This window comes from Schistocerca cancellata, chromosome 1 (assembly GCF_023864275.1).
Source record: "Schistocerca cancellata isolate TAMUIC-IGC-003103 chromosome 1, iqSchCanc2.1, whole genome shotgun sequence".
Lineage (NCBI taxonomy): Eukaryota > Metazoa > Arthropoda > Insecta > Orthoptera > Acrididae > Schistocerca > Schistocerca cancellata.
In genome coordinates this window covers 575007796-575034315 of record NC_064626.1, presented here as the reverse complement: position 1 = coordinate 575034315, position 26520 = coordinate 575007796, and the positions used below count along the sequence as shown (strand labels likewise).

The 26520-nt window shown below is 40.2% G+C and overlaps 1 protein-coding gene and 1 pseudogene across 2 annotated transcripts in view; one reads left to right on the top strand and one right to left on the bottom strand.

Moving 5' to 3' along the window:
- LOC126181890 (serine/threonine-protein kinase 10) overlaps positions 1–26520 on the top strand; it is a 175393-nt gene that overhangs the window by 12582 nt on the left and 136291 nt on the right. For both annotated transcript variants that reach the window (XM_049924808.1, XM_049924807.1), the window contains exon 3: positions 23899–24063. In XM_049924808.1, the coding sequence (XP_049780765.1) occupies positions 23899–24063 (165 nt within the window). The remainder of the gene's footprint in view (positions 1–23898; positions 24064–26520) is intronic.
- On the bottom strand, positions 24948–26034 carry LOC126181916 (protein GVQW3-like; annotated as a pseudogene).

Below are 26520 nucleotides of genomic sequence, written 5' to 3'. Positions count from 1 at the left end.
TTTTGGTGGATTGGAAACGTGTGAAGTTTTACCTGAACAACAAGAAATCCTCATCAGCTTTATGCACCCACATGGTCATGCTCATTCCTTCCACTGACTGACTGCTAAAGATACTTTCTGGATTCCTGAGCAACATATTTTCATGACGTTAGAAGCCCCATCAACATCACCACCAGGAAGACAGTACAGTTATCCACAATCTGTCATTGACGAAATTGTAGAAGTGCTTAACCAAAAATGAAACTGGCTCTTTAGTATTTTTGTTCTGCAAATTTGCTGTGTTTTGTACTACACTTGTTATTATTATGTCATGTGTCAAATTAATGTTTGAAACTGACTTAGACACTCGAATAAAAATAATTAATTATGGAACTTAATGAGTAAAATATTTACTAACAAAGAGATAGAGGGGCTGGCCAGTACTTACCTCATCTCAGTACAGCCGATCGATACACATAAAACAGAACCGAAAATTTACGTTCCTAGCTTTCGGAACAAATGTTCCTTCATCGGGGAGGAGAGAGGGGAAAGAAAGGGAAGAAGGGAAAGGAGATTCAGTTACTCACAACCCAGGCTATGAAGCAACAGGGAAAGGAAAATAGGGAGGGTAGCAAGGATGGAGGCATGGTTGTCAGAGGGAAGCCAAAGATATTCTACTGTAAGTACTGTGCCAGCTTCAAACCAAAGAGGATGCATACAGAAGTAAAGAGATATATAGTATAAAGATAAACACAACTATGTAGGATGAAAAGATGTGTGAATGGCTAAAGAGGAAAGGGAAAGAGGAGAAGACTGAAGAGTAAATGGGAGTGAGGTTGTTTAACGTAGGTTCAGTCCAGGGGGATGGCGGGATTAAAGGGTGTGTTGGAGTGCAAGTTCCCATCTCCGCAGTTCAGAGGGACTGGTGTTGGGTGGGAGAAGCCAAATGGCACATACGGTGTAGCAGATTCCTAGGTCCCTAGAATTATGCTGGAGGGCATGCTCCGCTACTGGGTATTGGGCATCTCCTAGGCGGACAGTTCGTCTGTGTCCGTTCATGCTCTCAGCCAGTTTAGTTGTTGTCATGCCGATGTAAAAGGCTGTGCAGTGCAGGCATGACAAATTACTCCGCCAGGGATATGACTTTCTCAAGTCAACCCCTGAAATGAGATCATCCCTTGACAAAATTCTCCCCACACCACCCAGAGTTGCCTTACGTCACCCCCCTAACCTCCATAACATCCTTGTTAAACCCTACAATATTCCCAGACTACCTTCTCTACCCAGCGGTTCCTACCCCTGTAACCGACCCCGCTGCAAAACCTGCCCCATGCATCCCCCCACAACCACCTACTCCAGCCCCGCTACTGGTAAAACATACACAATTCAAGGCAGGGCCACTTGTGAAACTACATGTCATTTATCAACTGACATGCCTGCACTGCACAGCCTTTTACATCGGCATGACAACAACTAAACTGGCTGAGCGCATGAACGGACACAGACGAACTGTCCGTCTAGGAGATGCCCAATACCCAGTAACGGAGCATGCCCTCCAGCATAATTCTAGGGACCTAGGAACCTGCTACAACATATGTGCCATTTGGCTTCTCCCACCCAACACCAGTCCCTCTGAACTGCGGAGATGGGAACTTGCACTCCAACACACCCTTTAATCCCGCCATCCCCCTGGACTGAACCTACGTTAAACAACCTCACTCCCATTTACTCTTCAGTCGTCTCCTCTTTCCCTTTCCTCTTTAGTCATTCACGCATCTTTTCATCCTACATAGTTGTGTTTATCTTTATACTATATACTCTTTACTTCTGTATGCATCCTCTTTGGTTTGAAGCTGGCACAGTACTTACAATAGAATATCTTTGGCTTCTCTCTGACAACCATGCCTCCATCCTTGCTACCCTCCCTATTTTCCTTTCCCTGTTGCTTCATAACCTGGGTTGTGAGTAACTGAATCTCCTTTCCCTTCTTCCCTTTCTTTCCCCTCTCTCCTCCCCGATGAAGGAACATTTGTTCTGAAAGCTAGGAACGTAAATTTTCGGTTCTGTTTTATGTGTATCGATCGACTGTACTGAGATGAGGTAAGTACTGGCCAGCCCCTCTATCTCTTTGTTAGTATTTGTTTCACATCTTTATATGAGATTTTCCATTAATCATTGAGTAAAATATTTGACTTTTCAATCTTCTCGAAGTGCTAAGATAATAACTTTTGAAATGTATTCTTACTCATCAAATTGAAAGATCCAGAAATTAAACAACATTTCTTTGAAAGCTTAAAGCATGCCTTTTCCAGCTGTAGCAAGAAAAAGAGGATTGAAGAAGACACAGTTGAGATATTGCTCCCCAAAAATACCCTAAAATTTGCAATTAGAAAATTTTGGTCAACTTTGCAAACGCATATCTTTCAATCTGGGCATCCAATGTTAATTAAATCTGGTCAATATATAGACAACATAGATATGAATAACCCTCTGAAGTTTTGGTGTGATTGGTTCATATGAAAAGTAGCAGTGGTCGGTCAAACCATGGCTCTCAGAATAGCACAACGAATTTTTTAGCCACTTTAGAGGCTTGTATCTATATTTAGGTAAGGCTAAATCCCTCATTTTTTCATGGCCTGATTTGGCATAAAAACTCGTGTGTGTATTGAAGCAAATGACCAAATGTTTGCTAGAACTTCTAAAAATGCCTAGCAAAGTTGACACATTTGCACCATCATATGTGATGCGGAGGTGAATAGCCTCTCTTTATAATCCCCTAAGAATTCAACCACTGAAGATACTGAACTGATACTTGGTATGTGGCCACCGAAGACCCTGTACGACCTCTACACCAAATTTCATTAGATTTGGAGATGGTCGAGTGGGGACCCCTGGTCCCCTTGACGTGGAATGACGCTTTTCTGATGTCTTTATTGTGCAGTATGTTGCCAAAATGAGTGATGAGGCAGTTGCTGCAGTTAGGATCTTCATTAACTACGTAAATTCATTACATTATTTCAGTTTACATTTAAAGCAATTTTTACTTTCATATGTGACCTGTGCTTTCGCGGATGTGCAGTTAGTGGAGCCTACATTGCAGGAGGAAGATGTGCCTTGTTCATCCCAGTGGTTCCTCACCCTTCATTGGTCTAGGGGGGGGGGGGGCAGGTTTTCTTCCTCCACTCCCTGCTCCCCTCCTCAGAACTCTACCATTTAAAAGTTAACACTATGTATATTTATACTTCACAAACCATCAGATGGTGTATGGGGAGGTGTACTTTGTGTCCACTGTGACTTCGCCCATTTTTCTAGTTCCCATTTTTCTAGTTGCGAATGGTGCATGGGAAGAAATTTTGTTGGTAAGCCTAGACTGAGCTCAGTTATCTTTATTTTTTTCCTCATTGTTGTTTCATGAGGTTTATGTAGGGTGACACAGTATATTGGTTGACTTTTGTTGGAATGTACATTCTTGGAATTTTAACAGTAAACTTCAATGCTGTAATAAACGTCACCTGTTTTCTAGTTGGATGAGCATCCCCGGGTAATGTTTGCACTTGCTAAATGAACTATGATGCAGCATGCTGCCATTCTTTGATCTTCTCTACTTCCTCTATCAGTCCTATCAGTAAGGGTCACAAATAGCAGCTTTCTGAGTTTATAGGCCCCCAACAAGAAATGTTATGAACTTCGTTAAGCAGTTAGAGGGGGTATTAATAAGAGTAGAAGTAACTAGGGAGTGATAGATTTTAATATCAATTTCATCTTGGATAATTCTGATCAAGGACACCTAGAGTTAAATATGTCCTGCTTTTGACTGACCCCCCACAGTAACAGTCCCAGCAGGTACAGAATGACAATTGCAATAGTAATTGATAATTTATTTCTGCATCCATCTGCATTTCATGAAAAATTTCTCAGCCTCATAATAAACGTTTTATCTGACCATGATGGTCAAATGGCAGCTATAAAGGTTCCCATTAGAGTGCAAGTAGAGGTGTTGCATTGCACACCATGTACAGTCTGTGACCTGATTGCTTGTGTGTGCCAACTTTACCTTACAAATAATTTGAAGTCACTGTTCTTAAAGTTAATTGCATGAATGAGCCTGCGATTTAGTGCCACTAAACTGTGCCGTGTGACGTCTTCTTTGCAGTTGGGGTGTGTACTGAAAGAGAGCCCAGTTCTATTTAAGCTACTGAAATGACGTAATCAGGTTTGCGATAATTCTTCTGTATTACAACAGCAACATTTCCTTTGTAAAATTACTTTTTCAATTGTAGGTTAAGCAAATTGCTCATAACGTGTTGCTCACAATAGATTGTAACATGTATATATAGCGCTTTGACATCAGAGACCGAATGACAGTTCTCAAGTCTTCATTTGTTTTGGTGTCGATATTTGTGCCCATGGCTTGTTCTCTGTGCCATCAAGCTGTTATGCCAAAGCATTAGCAGGCCTTCGTAGCAGTTGGAGACACACATATTGTCATAGCTTGTCGGTGTCCTGAGCTGATGGCTTTCAACCCCAATCTGCACATATGTTAAGCCAAAGTGCATACATTGGAACGTCCCATACTTAAAACTACACTATGTGATCGAAAGTATCCGGACACCTGGCTGAAAATGACTTAAAAGTTCGTGGCGCCCTCCATTGGTAATTCTGGAATTCAATAAGGTGTTGGCCCACCCTTAGCCTTGATGACAGCTTCCACTCTCGCAGGCATACGTTACGTCAGGTGCTGGAAGGTTTCTTGGGGAATGTCAGCCCATTCTTCTCGGAGTGCTGCACTGAGGAGAGGTATCGATGTCGGTCGGTGAGGCCTGGCACGAAGTCGGCTTTCCAAAACATCCCAAAGGTGTTCTATAGGATTCAGGTTAGGACTCTGTGCAGGCCAGTCCATTACAGGGATGTTGTTGTAGCGTAACCACTCTGCCACAGGCCGTGCTTTGTGAACAGGTGCTTGATCGTGGTGAAAGATGCAGTTGCCATCCCTGAATTGCTCTTCAACAGTGGGAAGCAAGAAGGTGCTTAAAACATCAATGTAAGCCTGTGCTGTGAAAGTGCCAAGCAAAACAACAAGAGATGCAGGCTCCCTCCATGAAAAACACGATCACAGTATAACACCATCACCTCCGAATTTTACTGTTGGCACTACACACGCTGGCAGATGATGTTAACCAGGCATTCGCCATACCCACACCCTGCCATCGGATCGCCACATTGTGTACCATGATTCGTGACTCCACACAATGTTTTTCCAGTATCCAGTCGGCCAATGTTTACACTCCTTACACCAAGCGAAGCGTCGTTTGACATTTAACGGCGTTACGTGTGTCTTATGAGCAGCTACTCGACCGTGAAATCAAAGTTTTCTCACCTCCTGCCTAACTGTCATAATACTTGCTGTGGATTCTGATGCAGTTTGGAATTCCTGTGTGATGGTCTGAATAGATGTCTGCCTATTACACATTACGGCCCTCTTCAACTGTCGGCCGTCTCTGTCAGTCAACAGATGAGGTCGGCCTGTATGCTTTTGTGCTGTACATGTCCGTTCATGTTTCCACTTCACTGTCACATAAGAAAAGGTGGACCTAGGGATGTTTAGGAGTGTGGAAATCTCATGTACAGACGTATGATACAAGTGACACCCAATCACCTGACCATGTTTTAAGTATGTGTGTTACGCAGAGTGCCCCGTCCTGCTCTCTCTCGATGTCTAATGACTACTGAGGTCGCTGATATAGAGTACCTGGCAGTAGGTAGCAGCACAAAGCACCTGATATGAAAAACATATGTTTTTGGGGGTGTCCAGATACTTTTAATCAGATAGTGTACTTAAACATCGTTTTGGGTTTCCATGAGCATGTTTTATTGACTTAATAGAATAAAAGTGGAACATGGTATTCCATTGAAGTGTATGTTACATTGCACTTTGTCATGTTTAATTAAGAAAGGAAAAGGAAAATTTCACAGTATTGTAAATGCTGACTTGGTTACACTCAGTTCAGAGAGAAGTTACGTAGTGGAAAATGGGAAGAAGTTTAAAAAGAATGTATAGAAGACAAGAAATTTAATTCTTTCCCAAAAATTTTCTAAAATCAATATTAGACTTTTCTCTCAAAACTGGTCAATGACATTTACAGGTTTTTTCCCCCTTACTTCTAAAAAATTGTTGATTAACATGTGGCATCAAAATAACTTTTGCAAGGAAGGGAGAGATGTAAAGTAGAGCTTTATTTAATGCCTGTGACTAATAAGGACTTAACAACATAGGGAAAAAAAAGATCACTACTCACTGTGAAGAAGATAAGTTGCAGGCAGACACAATTAAGACACTCACATATAGCTTTCGGCCACAACCTTCATCAGCAAAAGAGAAGCACACACCATTCATACACACAAGCAAGCACGCCTCATGCACATGACTGCCATCTCCAGCAGCTTGGGCTGCTGCTGGAGTTGGTGGTCGTGTGTGCATGAGGTATGCTTGCTTGTGTGTAAGAATGGAGTGTGTTTTTCCTTTGCTGATGAAGGCTGTGGCTGAAAGCTTTATGTAAGTGTATTTTAATTGTGCCTGTCTGCAGCTTAACTTATCTTCTTTACAGCAAGTAGCAATTTGTCTTTTTCCTACATTGTTGATATTCCTGCCTGGAGTTTCCATTGTTTAAATAGGACTTAAAGTGCACTACGTGTAATACTGCAGAATTGTTTATCATATCATCAAAGGGGCAAAACCATGTACATACAGTGCACAAAGAATTCAAACTTCCAGTAACAAGGTAAGGGCAGTTTAAAGCATTATTAGTCATGAAACAAATAAACTGGCAAAACAAATTATATTGAACTCTCAGTGAAAGTAACGGCAAGGTAGATGATGTGAAACTCAAAGCATTGGCCACTAAATTGATATTTCTGCCAAACTACTAAAATCTTGTGTGCTACCCTTAAGTTCCCTTTGTAACAAATCACTGTCTTGAGAAGTATTTCCTGCAAGGCTGAAGTAAGCACTAGTAACACCTATGCACAGAAGTGATGATAAGTGACTAACCTCTAATTATAGACCAATCGCCCATCTTCTTGTGTTCTCAAAAAACTTTTAGGAGAATAGCTTACAATAAATTACTGTACCATCTTTTTGAGAGTAACCATTTGACAGAAGCTTTGTCTCGCTTCCGTAAAGGCTTCTGCACTGAGAATGTAATATATATAATTTCTTAAACTCATTTTTTGTAGAATTAAACACCAAAAATTATCCTGTTGGCATTGGCCTCTGAAGAGATCATAAAACTCTCCTTCGAAAACTAAAATGATATGGCATTAAAGGTCTTCCCCTTTCCTGGAGAGAGTCCTCTGTTAACAACAGATAACAGAGGATCACATTAGCAGGTGATACAACAGCAATCAGATTAAATTCAAAGTGGGTAAACATTAACTATGGTATGGTGCAAGGTTCAGTGCTTGACTTGCTCCCGTTCTTGGTATATATAAATGATTTACTGGGGACATTGGAGGAGTTTTGAAAATTTTTGCTAATGACACAAGTATATTGATAAAGGATCCAAACACATCTATGCCAGACACAACCAGGAGAATAATTTAACAAGCTTACAACTGCCTTATAGCCAACAGCTTAATCCTTAATCTTGTGGAAGTTCATATTATTGAGATCCAAACAAATAAAAATGACATAGAGGCACTAGAAGTAGAGATCAATGAGCATACCCAGTATGAGGCCCCATGTGATGTCCACTGACATTCAGACAGATAATAAACTGAGGTGGCACCAAAAAGCCCAGTTCTGTCTGCTTTTGCACTCAGGAATCTCTTTCACTGTTGTGACCTGGAGACATGATGGCTAGTATACTTTGCATACTTTCAGTCCATTCTATCCTGTAGCACAATCTTTTGGTGCAAGCCAGCTAATTTGAAAAACGTATTTATTCTACAGAAGTGTGCAATAAGACTATTATGTGAAGTTGTCAACTGACTATCTTGCAGAAGTGTCTTCAAGGACTTTGGGACTCTTAAACATACATGGCTATACAAGTACTCCCCAATGGTATGTGTTCTTAATAACAAGAGCGAATTTCTTGTAAAATCAGCAATTCACAACCACATTGCTGGAAGTAGAAATAACTTCCATATAGACTATGCATTCTGTTCTAGACTTCAGAATGAGGTTCTGTATTCTGATGCAGAAGTCTGTAACAATTTACCAGTGGGTATAAGGCAGGAAATTGAAAATCTCCATCTAAATTAAAACAAAGTAAAAGAAAGATATTTAAAAGAATACTTCATTAACTGCTCCTCTTACAATTTTTCAGGCTATTTGTTCCCAAAAGTATAAATTCTGCCAAACTCTAATATTTGTATTAGATAAAGCCTCATTTTGTCAGATTATATACAGTGCATAGAGATTAGTGTAAAATTACATAAATGCTTAGTTTGAAGTATTAGATAATAACAGCATCTGAGTAGTGTTGGAATAGAATCAGTGGGTTTTTCCAAAAATAGTTATTTTTGTGCCAACCTACATATAGAAAATAATCTGGAAGTAATTACCATATTTGTCAGTTTTAATAGATTAGTACTTGTATTAATTTTTGATAGTATACCTCCCTGAAGTATACAGCAGTGGTTGCTTCTGCCTGGGAATGTGTAGTCAAGACTTGGTCCACATCCCTAAAGGCTCCCCTTTTTTACGGGTTTTACAGAACAGTCATGTAAGTGAATGAATGAACTGTGTATCTAGTATCGGTCAAACAATGATTGCGTAAGCTGCCTACTCCATGAGTGGGACTGTGCGCCTCCTGAGGATAGTTATGATGAATCTTAGTCTTTCCTACAGTTAGTTACATGTGGCTGTTCCACTTGAAATTGATCCATACACTTACTTCCATATATTTAAATAGTATGCCTGCTTCAATTGATCATTCAGCAATCATGTAATCATACAATAACAGCTCTTTACACCTACTTATGTGAGGGTGAAATGCCAATCCCTGCGTCAAATGTTATTCACAATTCCTCCGTTCATTATTTTTATTTTTACTTCCTTTACAAACAGTTCTTTGTAGAACATACATGGAGCACACTTTAGTAAATTATGTTGTTGTTGTTGTGGTCTTCAGTCCTGAGACTGGTTTGATGCAGCTCTCCATGCTACTCTATCCTGTGCAAGCTTCTTCATCTCCCAGTACCTACTGCAGCTTACATCCTTCTGAATCTGCTTAGTGTATTCATCTCTTGGTCTCCCTCTACGATTTTTATCCTCCACGCTGCCCTCCAATACTAAATTGGTGATCCCTCGATGTCTCAGGACATGTCCTACCAACCGATCCCTTCTTCTAGTCAAGTTGTGCCACAAGCTCCTCTTCTCCCCAATTCTATTCAATACCTCCTCATTAGTTATGTGATCTACCCATCTAATCTTCAGCAGTCTTCTGTAGCACCACATTTCGAAAGCTTCTATTCTCTTTTTGTCTAAACTATTTATCGTCCATGTTTCACTTCCATACATGGCTACACTCCATACAAATACTTTCAGAAACGACTTCCTCACATTTAAATCTATACTCGATGTTAACAAATTTTTCTTCTTCAGAAACGCTTTCCTTGCCATTGCCAGTTTACATTTTATATCCTCTCTACTTCGACCATCTTCAGTTATTTTGCTCCCTAAATGGCAAAACTCCTTTACTACTTCAAGTGTCTCATTTCCTAATCTAATACCCTCAGCATCACCCGACTTAATTCGACTATATTCCATTATCCTCGTTTTGCTTTTGTTGATGTTCATCTTATACCCTCCTTTCAAGACACTGTCCATTCCGTTCAACTGCTCTTCCAAGTCCTTTACTGTCTCTGACAGAATTACAATGTCATTGGCGAACCTCAAAGTTTTTATTTCTTCTCCATGGATTTTAATATCTGCTCTGAACTTTTCTTTTGTTCCTGTATTGCTTGCTCAATATACAGATTGAATAACATCGGGTATAGGCTACAACCCTGTCTCACTCCTTTCCCAACCACTGCTTCCCTTTCATACCCCTCGACTCTAATAACTGCCATCTGGTTTCTGTACAAATTGTAAATAGCCTTTCGCTCCCTGTATTTTACTCCTGCCACCTTCAGAATTTGAAAGAGAGTATTCCAGTCAACATTGTTAAAAGCTTTCTCTTAGTATACAAATGCTAGGAATGTAGGTTTGCCTTTCCTTAATCTAGCTTCTAAGATAAGTCGTAGGGTCAGTATTGCCTCACGTGTTCCAATATTTCTATAGAATCCAAACTGATCTTCCCCGAGGTCGGCTTCTATCAGTTTTTCCATTCGTCTGTAAAGAATTCACGTTAGTATTTAGCATCCGTGACTTATTAAACTGATAGTTCGGTAATTTTCACATCTGTCAACACCTGCTTTCTTTGGGATTAGAATTATTATATTCTTCTTGAAGTCTGAGGGTATTTCGTCTGTCTCATACATCTTGCTCACCAGATGGTAGAGTTTTGTCAGGACTGGCTCTCCCAAGGCTGTCAGTAGTTCTAATGGAATGTTGTCTACTCCGGGGGTGTTGTTTCTACTTAGGTCCTTCAGTGCTCTGTCAAACTCTTCACGCAGTATCATATCTCCCATTTCATCTTCATCAACATCCTCTTCCATTTCCATAATATTGTCCTCGAGTACATCGCCCTTGTGTAGATCCTCTATATACTCCTTCCACCTTTCTGCTTTCCCTTCTTTGCTTAGAACTGGGTTTTCATCAAAGCTCTTGATATGCATGCAAGTGGTTCTCCTTTCTCCAAAGGTCTCTTTAATTTACCTGTAGGCAGTATCTATCTTACCCCTAGTGAGATAAACCTCTACATCCTTACATTGTTTATTTTCCACAAAGGGAATTAACACTACATGGAATAAAAGTATCTGCACATAATCTACATAAATCTCTGCATTTTTCTACACTGCTTGAGGGGAAATTGATCTGTAGTCATCATGTATGGCAGCTGTAACACTCTTTCTAGAAAGGCAACTTCCTTCACCTTGAGTTTTGCTTGCATTTCATTTTGCAGATAGACTATACCTCCCCAGCATTTCATGTTCAGTTCTCTTATGTGAATAGACAAAATAACTTCACTGAGGTTGCGTTTATATAATGGAGTTATTTTCAGTTTATTAAATAAGTACTTGCACTTGTTAAGTGAATTTTTATGTAAAATCCGTTCCTATAAACAATGACTGAGAAATCTGTAATTTGTAGGTGTGATCGTGAGAAAGTGATTGGATTGGTAAATGTGGCACTTTGCTGTTGTCTGTTGTTGACAGTGTATTGTAAAGCTGTGTAACCATATTGTAGTCACTTGCTGCTGCATTAATGAATGACTAAAGAGTTACTGAACTTCTCTCACCGTTAATTGTGTTATTGATAGACTGCATAAATCTCTTCCATTCAGGAACTGCTGACACTTTTAGAGCGGGCTACACTGAGTGGAACCACTTACCACCATTCACAGTATGCCACCCAAGACTGTTGCGAATATATCTTATGGAACGGGTCTAATGTGTTCAAGTCTAGAACAGCAATGTACTGTAATGCATTGCTTGGCTTATTTTGAAATATCTGAAGTTCCAAAACACCTAGGTGACCTACTTCTGTTGCAGAGGGAGACAGTTTGTCTCTGGGCATCTTCAGATGTTGGGAGAGGCTAGGTTGGGGTGATGGATTTGAGAGTTGTCATGTTGTGAAAAGTGTTCCATCTAGTGATAGTGGAGACAATGAAAGCTACTTTGCCGAACACATAGTAACAGCATGTTACCCTTGGGAAAGGCTCTTCAGTATAGTAGACAGCTGACATATCCAGCTGATAAGCGTTTTTGCAAAACAACTCTCTTAACAACTTATTTAGTGAACTGAAAATATCTCTACTGTATAAACGCGAACTCGGTGAAGTTATTTTGTCTACTCACATAAAAGAACTGGGCAGAAAATGCTGGGAGCTATAGTTTGTCTGCAAAGTCAAGAGGGAGCAGTCTGCAAAATTAAAAGTGAGCAGTGCTCATAGCCAGGGAAGTTTCCTTTCTGGGAGGAATGCTGTAGCTGCTGTACAGGATGACTAAGAATCTATTTCCCCTCTAGCAGTGTAGAATGGAGTAGAGATTTACATATATTCTGTACATATGCATTTCTTGCACTGTATCGTTAGTAACTCATAGCTATATTCTACACATTATTAATGCACTTTGTGGAAATAAGCACCCCCTTTGCATGGCTGCACACTGGATCGTCAGTGTTTCATAAGGTGCTCTGCAGAGGGTCAATATGCTTCTTGTGACGTAGTGGGGTAGATAGAGTGAGGAATCACCCGCTCACTCTTTAGTTTGCAAATCTGTGAAGGAAGGGATTTGATTGACAACAATAGGATGACCTACTTCCTTTGTGCTTCTCTCCATCACTTGTAACCCCTCCTACCTTTTGGACTAGTCCCATAGGCAATCTGCTTGCCGAAGTGGGAACTTCCCCCTTCAGATTCGATGGTAATAACTCTGGATCTCCTATGCAATCACCACTTGACAATTCTCTGATCATCCATCATATCCCATTCTCTGTTACACAGGAGGGGTGTTGTCATCCTGATACCCTTCTTTGGGTGGGACTACCAGTTGGAATGTGCCTCACTTCCCTCTTCTGAGATCTCCATTTCCCCTCCCTGGATTTTTATCCCCATTTTATCTTGTGGACTCAACCTTGGATGGTGCCCAGGTCACGTATTAAAACCACTCTCTTCCAAAGTCCTGAAGCCTCAGCTACCCCCATGACCTTTCAGCATTTGTTATGTCTAGTTCTTCAAGAATTCCAGGGTGCTACTATCTTCTACACTAACTGCTCTAAAACTGTATATGGGATGGGATATGCTTTTGCATCTCCTGCTGGTATGCAAAACCGTTTACTGCCGGAACATATGGATTGTTTATGGCAGGGCTGACGGCCGTTGGCAGAGATCTCCATGTTATTACATGGGCCTCCGGTGACATGTTTTGACATGGACTGATTCAATGAGCAGCCTCCAGATTGTTGATCGATGCTACCGTATTCTTTCCACCTTTTGGGCTCCTTTGTTCATGGCCTTCTCACTGACATTTGTCGCACTGTGTGCTCAGTTGGTGTTCTGTGGATCAGAAGTCATGCAGGTATATTGGGGAATGAACTGGCCGACTGTTTGGGTAGAGGAGCACTTACTAGCTCCCCATTCGCTTTGCTGACTCCAGGTGCAGATTTGTAGGTGCACAAGAGACATCTGCTCGCACGGAAATGGAACAGTATCCGGTGGGCTACTGCCCGATTTAATAAACTCTGCACAACAAAGGAGACCACTGCAGCATGGCACTTGTCCTTCCACTTTTCCGGAAGGAATCCACAGTCCTGTGTCATCTCCGCATTGGTCATACCAGGTTAACCCATGGTCTTCTTTTGTGTAGTGAGTCACACCCACATTGTGGTTTTGGAACCTTGCAGGCCATAGCTTATATCATGGTGGAACGCACCCTCTTTTTGGCCTAGATTCAAAGTATGGACTTCCTCAAAAGACTCACAGATGGTTGAACCAGTTCTCAGTTTTTTCCATGAAAGTGAGTGTTATTCTCAGTTATGAAGTTTTAATCTACCTCCAGAGCAGGGCCAAGGTGGTTGGGTATGGGGCACATCTCACTGTATGCTAGGTCTGGGGGATGCCCAGCCCTACTTTCATGACCAGGCTACTCTTTCATCCCTCTTTTACTCTGTTTTAATTGCTTCTAGATTTGGTTTGCTACCTTTCTGCCACATCCAGTTTTCTGTTCTGGGTGTTGCACTTTGTTGAACAATATTACATATAAGATGTAATGAATCAGAGGTGGGACAGCTGTGAATGAGAAGTTTCCTTTCACATGCAGAGCCCCGGAGATGCCCAGCTGCTGCTTCCGTATTTCCTTCTTCTTGCTTTTATTGTTTACGCTATAAAAGATATCCAATACATTCTCACATTTACCGTTGTGAATCTCCCAACTAGACCAGAAAATGTTCTCAGTGGATGTGTCTACTTCTGGATGCACTACCCTTGGAGCGGGGGACTGATGACATTATTTGGTCTTTCCCCCCTTCCCCATGACTGACCAACCAACCAACCAACCCCTTCCACCATGCTAAGACCACAGAGAATAGTTAATCCCTTAATATGGCTCTACTGCTGTTGGGCGTGGTACACACATTTAATATGAAGTGAATAGGAATCTTTTCTTTAGGAAATTTAATGTAATTTAATTTTGTACTGGGAAACATTTTCATTAGAAGCTGCAGTTTCTGAGTTATTCAAGAAAAATGTAAATAAATGACCCCCCACTCCCCAACACTTACAACCGACCAGTGGAGATTTTTAGTATGTTGTTTATGACACTCCCTCCTACCACTGCACAAAGATTTGTGACTACACAATTTTTCCCCCTATTCTAGCTTCCCAGCTCCCATCCCTCCCCCTCCCCTTCATTGACTGTGCTACATTCTCCCTCTGTAGTCTTGGTTGTGGTGATAGACCAATCTATAATGTAGCTGAAGGTCTAAATTTTGTTGGAAGGCTGCGTGTTCATCTAGCCAACCAATGTGAATTAAAGATTGTGGTAACAGATTGCTCTTCAGTGTGTAGTCACACAATATTTGTCATACATCTCACGGTAAAAACCAAAATTGCATCCTAAAATATGTTATAGACGTATGTATTGCGACTGTTTTTGCCCTTGGGTTATGATGTACTTAGACAGGATGGAGAAAAATTGTGTCACAAAATTTTAACTGTGGATAGCTGATGCCATTAGGAACCAAAATTACTAATGTTTTGTAGGTCGGCAACACACAATTTTTAAACCACGGAAACTTGGCACTGTGTGCTCAGATTGGCTGCGGGATTGTCCTGTTGCCACATGCTCTGAACAATGCATGACCGTGAATGCTTTGCCTGTCTGAGATTGTGATGTATCCACATGCAGTGGTAGCACACCAGCCGTTCACTCTGGGGGCCTGGGGGTGAATCCGGGGTCCCGACACATCCATTGTAGTTTCAAGATAAGACGTACTGGGAACAAACCTGTCAGTAACTGTTAGTTTGCATACAGAAAGTCTTTTACAAATTGTGTTGGTCCTGAAAAGGGCCTCTTTTGTAGCTAAGACATTGTTTACTTAAAGCAGGTGCTCGGACTGGCGACCCTCTGATGTTTCACAAGCTTGGTAACGTCTAACGGTGTTTTGCCGAACTCTTTGAAAGATTCCTGACATTGCCCTGATATGATTGGCGGCGTGTTGAATGTGATCCATTAATTCCTCTTCATTTCTAGGTGGTTCGCGCCTGGGTAGGTAAACTAGAACCTTAAAGTATCCCCACAGGAAAAAGTCTGGTGGCATGAGGTCTGGTGGCATGAGGTCTGGTGGCATGAGGTCTGGTGGCATGAGGTCTGGTGGCATGAGGTCTGGTGGCATGAGGTCTGGTGGCATGAGGTCTGGTGGCATGAGGTCTGGTGGCATGAGGTCTGGTGATCGTAGGGGCCGTGTCCTATGAGCACGTCTGCCAATTACCCGGCCATCGAAGAGTTCATTTAAATATGTGCACACAGCATGACTGCTGTGCCCAGGGGAACTTCTTCCAGCAGGCTGGGTTGAGTTTCTTGCAAAAAGTGAAGGTAATTTGCCCCATTAAGTCAAGGAGGTAGGTGGACCGGCCCAGTCAGATGGTCACCCACAATGCCTGCCCAAGTGTTGAGCGAAAATTGTTGCTGGTGACCGTGGACATACATGACTTGAGGATTTTCCGTTGCCCAGTAATGAACATTTAGAGTGTTGCAAAGGCCAGCCTGATGGAAGGTGCTAGGTACCATTCCTTAAACAACTGTTGAACTTCAAGCGTTGTATATCCTCTCTAATTTTGCCATCATCAATCATTTTGTTCTCCAAAGAGCGGAATTCATCTACTACTTTACAGATAGTCCTTAAACAAAAACCATATCTCGTTCTTCAACGAATACTGTGCCGCCATGCTTACTGTGTGACTAAATCACAGTTGACGTTTGTGTGCTCCGAAGTGAAGCTTAAGTGTGAACACCTCTGACCTGTGGTGGAGACAAACAGCAAGACCTATGTGACACGTGTACGTATCACGTTAGGGCAGTGATGGGGCAAGGGATATTTGTATGTGTGAACTGACAACCGTAGCACTGCCCGTCAACCAACGAATAGCACCAGGGCAATCCCATGGCCAATCGGAACACGTGGCGCTAATTTTCCATAGTTTAAAAATGGTGCATTGTCGACCTACACAACATTAGTAATTTTGGTTCGTACTAGTGTCAGCTGTCCAGGGTTAAAATTTTGTGACAGTTTTTCTCCACCCTGTATATATGAAGTGTGAGGGGGAGGGGGGGGGGGGGGTGTAAACTATGTAAGTCTTGAAAACCTCTCACATACTGTCTTCAGCTAGCTCACCAATTTTCCATTTTCTCTTATTACTATATCACAGTATCTTGCATATCCTCTCTTCCCCCAATTCCTTATTTACTGTATTCCATGATGTTTCAGTAACATTATTTGTAATGGCTGGCTTTAGCAAGATCAGTTTCGGTTTTAAAGAAGTGTAACAACACCCGAGCTAATACTGACCCTAAGATTTATCCTAGAGGATAAGTTAAAGAAGAGCAAACATGCGTTTATGGCATTTGTAGAGTTATAGGAAGCTTTTTGCAGTGTTATTCACAGCTTGTACAGATACAAAACTGCTGTTATAAATAGTCGAGTGGCATGAAAGGGAACCAGTAATTGAGAAGGGGGTGTTACATAATTGTAACCTATTCCTGATGTTATTCAATCTGTACACTGAGCAAGCTGTAAAGGAAACCAAGGAGAAATTTGGAAACAAAATTAAAATTCAAGGAAAATACATAAACACTTTGAGACTTGCTGATAACATTGTAATTGTCAAATATTGCAATAGACTTTGAAGAGCATTGAACAGAATGGATAGCGTCTTGAAAACCGAGCGAGGTGGCGCAGTGGTTAGACACTGGACTCGCATTCGGGAGGACGACGGTTCAATCCCGCGTCCGGCCATCCTGATTTAGGTTTTCCGCGATTTCCCTAAATCGCTCCAGGCAAATGCCGGGATGGTTCCTTTCAAAGGGCACGGCCGACTTCCTTCCCCATCCTTCCCTAATCCGATGAGACCGATGACCTCACTGTCTGGTCTCCTTCCCCGAAACAACCAACCATAGCGTCTTGAAAAGGGATTACAAGATGACCGTCAACAATAGTAAAACATACATAATTGAAATATAGCCAAATTAAATCATGTGATGCTTAGGGGATTAGGTTAGGAAATGAGGCGCTAAAAGTAGTAGATGAGTTTTGCTCTTTGGAGAACAAAATGACTGATGATGGCCAAATTAGAGAGGATATACAACACAGACTTTCAGTTGCAAGAAAAGTATTTCATGTTGACTCTACCAAGACAATTGTAATACAGTCAAAAACGTTCATGATCTGATGTAAAAACAAATTTATTATGTACAGTCAAACATTACATGTGCAGAATGTACAAAAATTTTCTAAACTAGTCACCAATAGAAGTTTTATGGGCCACTCTTGACTTAGTAAGAAAAATGCTAAAGAAGTTAAAAGTGTTATAAAGTCTCTTCTGAAGATACTCGTCTGGAGTGGAGTCTTGGACAGAAGTAAAAAAGGGTGACACAGGTTAGACAATTGAAGAATAGAAGCTTTTGAAATTTGGTTCTACTGAAGAATGTTGAACATTATATGGGTTGAATGAGTACCTTATGAAGAGCTACTGAACTGAAGTGGAGGAACAATGAAATTTAAGTATTAAAACTAATGTCAGTGAAGGTATGTTTCTGTTCTCTACGTTTTCCAGCCACAAAATCCAGCTTTGCGGATAGTTAATTGTTTGATATATTAATGGTTATTTTAACTTTTAAACCCTTAAAATATGTGAATTTTCTGTCTTGTGTCTGCAGGACTTTTTAGATGTTTGAACAGTGACACAGAAGACAGTTAGTTTCCATACTTTTACATTAATCTAAAAATAACATGCTCCTTGCAAGATGCAGTGCATGATATTGGATGATCAATGTAACATTAATGCTGTGTAATTTTACAGTCTTGCATGGCTAGATAATTTTAATTTTTTTGTCAGCCACTCATATTCATTATTAAAATGATTAATATTTTATTTCCAGTATTAACTTATGTCAAACAGATCCCAAAAGATTTTAATTAAATTTTTGGTTGGTTCTAGAATTTTTTAAAAGTATTGTATGGGGATTGTTAAATGTATGTGGAGAAAAATGCTGCGTTGCACTATAGTTTGGTTTTGACTTAAAACTGTCCCCTCCACCCCACCTTCTCCTTAACCGGTTCCATAGATGCTACATGAAGGCAGCAAGGGCATACGATACCAAGTAAGATAATTTTTACTAAAGGCTTCATTACCTTATTTTATACATTCAAATATTTGGAATTTATATGCACCACAGATGTTCTTTTACTTCTTATTGGCATTTACACATTTTTGCCATGTTTCTATTAGGTCGCTTTTTGTCTGCGTCTGTTTGCTACAGATTTTGCAATTGATTTTAAACTAGCTTTCCGATGAGGTAGAGACTTCAAATTTTAAAAATGGCTCCGAAATGAATGGAGATGAAAAATGTTGGTAACACATGACATTTAGGCTTTCCTGCATGACTGAGGTAGTGTGAGTAGTATTAGAATGCATCTCATCATTATAGGTGTGGTCGGAATGACTAAGCAGAGAGGGGAGGAGGAGATAGGCTTTTCCGTAAGTTTAATAAACACAGCATATACACGTAACAGAGACTTCAGTCATCAATAATATATTCTCATTCACTATTTGCAACAGTCTGCCAATGCTGGGGTAACTTTCCCGTTCCGAAACTGTAGAAATCACGTGGTTTTGAGGTGAAGAACTTGTCAAGCCATGTTCGGAGTGCATTTTCACCAAGAAAGAATGTCCCTTGAGGGTTGTTCGATATAAAGTGAAGAAGGTGAAAATCTAAGAGCATAAGGCCAGGTGAATAAGGTGGATGCAGAATAACTTTCCAAACCAACTCTGGTAGTGTTTTTTGTCAATCTAGCAGAATGCTGGCAGATTTTAGTGTGAAGTAGGATCACTTCGCGGAGTTTTCCTGGTTGTTGTTCTTGAATTGTGTCTGCAAGGGGTCTCAGTTGTTCACAGTAAACATCAGAAGTGATGGTCACACCCTGGGGGAAGCAATTCATAATACACCACACCATCAGTTCCACCAGAATCATTGCATTATCTTTTGTGGATCTGCTTATGTCTTTTTACGGGAAGTTGGTGCTTTGTTTAGGCTCAACCTTTGCTTGCTTTCCTTACATTAGCATAAAGACACCATTTCTTGTCACCAGTAATGATACATAGTAGGAATGGTTAACCTTGTTCACGAGCCAGTTGATAACAAACAAGCAGAGATGAACTTGTTGCTACATGTATATTTTTTGTGATTTTGGCTTAGAGCATGCAGTACCCATACACCAGATTTTTTAATTTTCCCCATTGCAGGAAAATGTTGCACAGCGGTGGAATGATCACAGTTCATCACATTTTCCCATTCTTGAGTACACGGATACAATCATTGTGAATTCATCAAACCCTGAAGATCTTCATGAACATGAATAGTAACAATTCTCCAAAAAATCAGAAAACCATTTTCTTGGTGTGCTCTGTGCAGTGGCATTATTCCCATATGTGGCACAAATGTTTCAGGCTGCCTCCAATACTGTCACACCTCTGTTGAACTTGTAACAGAAGAATATGTGGGAAATGTTCCAATTTCTCAGTATTCCATTTTTCTAGCATCCACAGCTCTGCTCACTGTCTCCAAATGACATTATGTGAAGTCAAGTAGCAACAGTGAACTACAATAAAAAATTATAGTCGACACAGAAACCCATAGCAACCAGAATACCAATATACAAAACAAAAATGCGACAACTTATGCTCCAAGCCAATATTTCCTGCATTTTATCTGACATGTGAGGGAACATGTGAACCACACTTACTGTAACCACTAGATTGGTTGTGATAGTGCAATTAACAAGCCACCAAGATCATAAGACCTTACACCATTAGATATTTGTTTATTGGGTCGGATGAAGTCTGTGGCATACAAGTGCAAGGTGACTATGTGAGAAAAACTGCCAAGTCGCATCATGGATAGTACTGCCCTCCTTAGGAAATGAGCAGAGACACTCAGACAAGACAACCTAACATGTTTTCCAAGCAGTGCACAAATGCACTGAAGTTGATGGTGGTTATTCGAACATTTATTGTTAACTGTACAGCAGCTGTAATGTGATTTGTAAGATAATGCTTAGAGGGGAATGTGTTAAAAATATGTATTTTTCAGTTGAGACTTTTGTAATGTCTATTGACTGTTGTACATGTGTAAACCTAACATTGCATTGAATAATACAGAAAATAAGTAGCAGTGTACGATAAACATGTTCTACTTTGGAAACCATTTGGAATAGAGTATAACTCCATACAAAGTAGTTTGCTTCCAACGATCGTTCCTGTATTACCCCTGACTATCATTCATTCCCCCAGGACATCATATATTTTAACCTGTTGATTAGTATTGTATTACCTGGACAAATTCTGTATCATTGAGAGATGATCCTTGGATGATTAAAGATAAATAAAAATAAAATAAAAAGAGTGCCATCCATTATGAACACTATAGTGGTTAAATAATCTCAGAATACTTAAAATAACAAAAATTAACGCTGAATGTTCTTCAGGCACCCTGCACCGTAAGCGCTCGCTACAGAGGGGCATGACAGAATGATGCTATTGGCTTGCCACTATGTATCACCCCACACCTCTTTATGTGCACACCTCTATAGTGATCTGGTACTGATTTTATACCTTTCCTGTTTCTTCCAGTCGCACAATATCCATAAGTATCATCTAGCAACAGAACTTTTCCCTCAACTTTTTTATCCAATAGTTTTGCAATATTTTCAAAGTCTCTGGCATTTTCTGTACATCTGCTGCCTCTTTGCACTGCTCTCCACTTTACTCCCCAACAACTGAAGAAACATGCTTTGTCCTGAAAATATTTATGTTATTTCTACTTTATTTTTAACCAACCATCTTCCCCCCACCCTGTGATCTCCCTCCCTCCCCAAATTGCATGGCATTGAGCTCGTTTCTCTTGAAAATTTGGAGGCAGTGTTATTACTCAGAAATGACAAAATAAACTAACTTAAATTCTTTGTTAAGAAGGCAGTTAAAATTCTTGTAATGTGATTATGCACATTCCTAGACCCTCCCCATTTGTTAATTAAAATGTTAATAAATTTAGCTGTCATTGCTTCATAGAAAAATTTCATATTTCCAGATGAAAAACATGATATTGTGAATATTCCTGTGCCATTTATTAATTTCAGGATCGCCCCAAGTTCTTTAAAGCAGGGAATTTCAAACACGTCGGGGAAATCAGGAAATTTGGAAAAAAATGCTGAAAACATCTAGGTTTTATCTCGTAGATGAAGTGGTTTGTTTACCGAGATGTCACGCATCGCTGCTGGCTTGGCACAGCTTAGTAGGTGCGTCACTTCCCTGTTCCCTCATTCCTACTGCTTCTCCCCTTCCTGCTACTCCCCTCAGCTTGCAGTCAGTGCTGCCACCACTTCTTGCAGCTAACCTATCAGTTGCCAACAAGAGGAAGGAAGGCATGAAGAGTGGTGTGTTTGGATCTGATTCTCAGATACTGTAGATGCAGTGGCCAGAGACAGCAGTTATGTGTACATGAGTTGTGTCTCAGTGATTGTGTGAATGTGTACATGCTCTCATTTTATGACAAAGGCTATGGCCGAAAATTTAGTTGAGGGAGTGGGAATGTCTTGTCTACGTGCCTACCAGCAGCTCGGCGATCATCTTTACAATGAGTTGCTACCTATCCTCATTATTACTGATTCTCAGAGTATTTGCACAAGTTATCTGTTGCATGGATTGATCACCGCAGCCTCATTTCATCAACATGCTGTTTGTGACTCGTGAATCTACACGTGTGGATTTCCGCAATGGGCAAAAACTGCAGGCCATTTCTGCAGGTATCTCTAAAGGGTCAGGCCTGCCAATCTGAAGCCCATCATTTCCCACTAATGTGCAAGCCCTGCCAGTCTGATCTAGTCTCACTGATCTGTCCACAGACTGGGTCTGCCTGTATGTGGTGTAATGTGGCGGATTTTCATGGTTTATCCGTAGATCCAGGACTGCGGTGCTCTTCGACAGCCAGAGACCGTGGGCAATGGATTTCAAGTATTGCAACTGTCACACCACACACATTGTACAGTGCTGTATTTTATTGAGATTTTACTTATTGTAGTACATTTTGGCACTTTGAAAGTATGAACAGTAAGAAGAAGAAAATTGTGGCAGTCACTGGCAGTTTGTACCCTATGCACCCATATATTTCTCGAAAGAAAAATCACACAATACCTGTAGAATAATAGACATGACACTGTGGGTAATAACCAGCAATAACGAACTTAGTAGAACCAACATTTTATTGGCGGTCACCCATAGTGTTAGTGTACACAACTCTTCCCTGCCTTATACACTTCTTTCAAGAGGCCTACTTTTTTCTGAGGTTATTTCTGAAAACATTTAAGGTATTGTAGACCTGTCTTGCGACTCCAAGGAAATGCTTATTTTGGTCACCAAATTTGTTTCGTCATATTGAAATAAAATAACAGAGTGGTCTTAATGAAACACATGCACCATTTGGCTTGCTTTCTCCATCTAAACACAGTTCATTACAAAATATGTTGATGTTAATACTTAAGTTTTTTGCTCACACTTGAGAAAGTCCTTAAATATTTGTGAGACCTCAAAATTTATCAGGGAAAAATGGTAAAACTTGTCTGGAAATCAGGGAATTTCACTTGGAGAAACTTCAGGTAACCCTGAATTTGCTCACTGGCTCTCAGTTTGTGAGGCATTATCTTATGAAGACTGACTGTTATCACCAAAGGTTAAACATTACCATAGAGAAAACACACATTGCTTCTTGATTTTGTCATGTATTTCTTATGTCAAGAGATTGGCACTGCTTGTAGAAAGTAATATCATCTAAAATTTCTTTTTTGAGCATATTGTGTAAATACACGAGAGTGGCAGAATTTTTTGTTAATCTTGTAAACCGTACATGTCTAACTTCTCATTGTCTCTGAAAAGTAGTATTTGTAATCTTAAAGTAGTGCAAAATCATTCAACATAGTTTTCTTTGCTTGTAATATGAACTATTATTTCCTTCCCTGAACTTGGAAAATGCCAATGACTTTGTTCAAAGAAAGAAAAATGTTGGAATCAGCATCATGGTGGCTTTTTTGGAGTGACACTGTAGGTCTTTTGTGTACATTATAAAAAAAATTACCAAAATTTGAATTGGTTAAGATGAGGGTTGTGAAGGTAGTGTTTAAAAGATTTTAAATTGCTATTTTCTTATAAAGTGTAAATAAAATATTTGTAGTTATTGGTCCATCTAATCATTCTTATATAAGTTGTCTCTGTTTTTTCTAAATTGCTTCAGGTGACTATATTGAGAAGGAAAGTTGTTACTCACCATATAGCGGAGATGATGAGTCGCAGATAGGCACAACAAAAACGACTCTCACAATTATAGTTTTTGGCCGTTAAGGCCTTCGCCAACAATAGACAGACATAAGCGCGCACGCACACGCGTGCGCCCACACACACACACACACACACACACACACACACACACACACACACACACCTGCACAGACTGTAAAGTTATGAATGAATTGTTTGAATATTTTGTTTCCAGGCTCACTCACAAGAAAAAAATATCTTTGCTGCTGCTAAAATGTGTGCTCTTGAAGGAGAAGATGATCTGTCGGATTTTATGATTGAAATAGACATTCTATCAGAGTGCAAACACCCTAATATTGTTGATCTGCATGAAGCATTTTTCTATGAAGGAAAGCTGTGGGTGAGTTTTTCACTTAAGTACTTCTTTTTCAGTGACAACCTGTAAGTAATTATGGTATGTATGTATTTTATAATAGTGTTCTTCATATTAGGAAACAGTTTGTGGTAAGAGACAAAAAATATGTTTTGGTTAGGTATGCTTCTATGTATTTATTTAACTGAAATTACCTGTTACTTATGAAACTAAATGAGTAATATCATATGATTCTTGCCATTGATGCAAAACATTTTTTATGCTCTCTCTCTCTCTCTCTCTCTCTCTCTCTCTCTCTCTCTCTCTCTCTCTCTCTCTCTCTCTCACACACACACACACACACACACACACACACACACACACACACAAGGTACAGTACCAATTTTCAATTTCAGTGTGAAATCTAATTGGGCAGCCATATATTGATTACTTTTAGATTGTACACTTAGAATATTATCAGAAACTGCCAGAAGTTGCTTTGGTGTTTTTATCTCATACCTGCAGTGTAAAGAAAATCAGAATTATGCTTAAAATTTTGTATCTGAGCAACCCACTTACAACTCAGTTGTTGCTTTTTGTACTCTCTTTCTCTTTGCTGTTAGGCTTTATGTGTGAGGATTTCATTCATTCAAACGACATTGGAGAATGGTACAGAAAGTTGTTTCTACCATAGTGTACCTCCAGAAAGCTCAATTGAAATATACGAGGTGCTATTGGAAAGTTTTAAGAATGGACTTGTAATTGTACAGTGGTGGTACTTACATGCTACTGTGATGCGTCTCCTTCAAAATAGTCCCCTTCTGACTGAACACGCACCGACTCCAATGGTGTTTCCAGTTTTGGAAACATTCCTGGAAATTTTTTTGCTGCAGTGTGTTAAGGACGCTCTCTGTATTTGCATGGATGCCTTCAATCGAGTCAAATTGCTTCCCTTTCAGTGAAAATTTCAGTTTAGGAAACAGGTAGAAGTCCACAGGGGCCAAATCAAGGGAATATGGCAGTTGTGGAAGCACAGGAATTTGAATTTGGTCAAAAATTCAATGATGGAGAAGGCACAACCAGCTGGAGCATTGTCATGGTGTAGCACTCAACTCCTGTCTTTCCACAATGCAGGCCTTTTCTTCCACACCTTTTCGTGCAAACGCTCAAGGAAACATTTGTAGTATTCCTGGTTAATTGTCTGTCCTCCAGGGGTAAATTAATGATGCGGAATACCAGTAGAATCGAAAAAAGTCATCAACATTGTCTTCACCTTCGATTGACTTTGCCGTGCTTTTTTCGGTCCTGGTGAATTTGGAGTCTTCCACTGTGAAAACTGCACTTTGGATTCAGGATCGTATCCATATACCCATGATTCGTCACCTGTTATTACCCTATTTAACAAATATGGGTCATTTTTAGTCTGATTAATCAGTTCTTGTCACACTTCAAGTCGGTATTGTCTCTGGTCACTTGACAACGCTTTTGGAATGAATTTTGCAGACACTCGATGCGTTTTCAGATCTTCAGTTAAAATTGACTGAACTGCATAGAAACTTAAATTAATTTCATCAGCTATCTCCCTAATTTTAAGTCTACGATCAGAGCGCACTAAGTCGCGAACTTTCACCACATTTTTGTTCATTTTTGAGGTGGAAGGACGGTCGGAATGTGGTTCATCTTCAGATGATTCGCGACCGTTTTTAAATCTATTGAACCAGACAAAAACATTTGACTGACTCATACAATTATCTCCAAAAGCCGTTTTTAATAGTTCATAAGTCTCAGAAGCCGATTTCCCGGTTTTAAAACAAAATTTTACACAAACTCGTTGCTCCGTTTTTACGTTCATTTTCACACAAACTGAATCCAGCAGCAAGCCCTAACAGACTCTCACTCAACCAGCTGCCACAAACAATTGAATAAAGGAAATGCAGTTTCCTGTCAGAGGCTGTTCAAGGAAAAGGCAATGACTCATTCCCCACCCTGCCTGTACCTGCCCGCCAAACCAGTAAGCAATAGAGGATCCATTCTTAAAACTTCTAGAAATTTTGACTTAAAGCAGATTATTAAGACTAGTGGGATATGTTTGCCTCTACCACATACAGAGTTTTTCGTAGTTCCCTGTACAAGTTCCTTACACATGTAAAGGTGCTGGGTAGATATTCGTTTGAATAAAACCAATGTCCAGTAGCTTACTATTTCCTGCTAGTTAGATACATATGTAAAAAAAATTACTCTTCTGCATCTACTCCCCAGAAGAACAATAGTAATTTACTGTTACTCTGGTTATTATTGCATTTGTTGCCTACTTGCTAATGTATTAAAGCTTTCTTGCTATCATTTGCCTTGACAATCCCAGGTGCAGTTTTGTGAGTGTGTGTAATGCGGTTTTGTGAGTACAATAAGACCTGTTCTCACTTGGAGATGGAGCATTATGTGGGCTTCTCCCTCTGTAACAAACTCCACACTACCCAGGAACCTATGGCAGCTTGAGACTCCTCC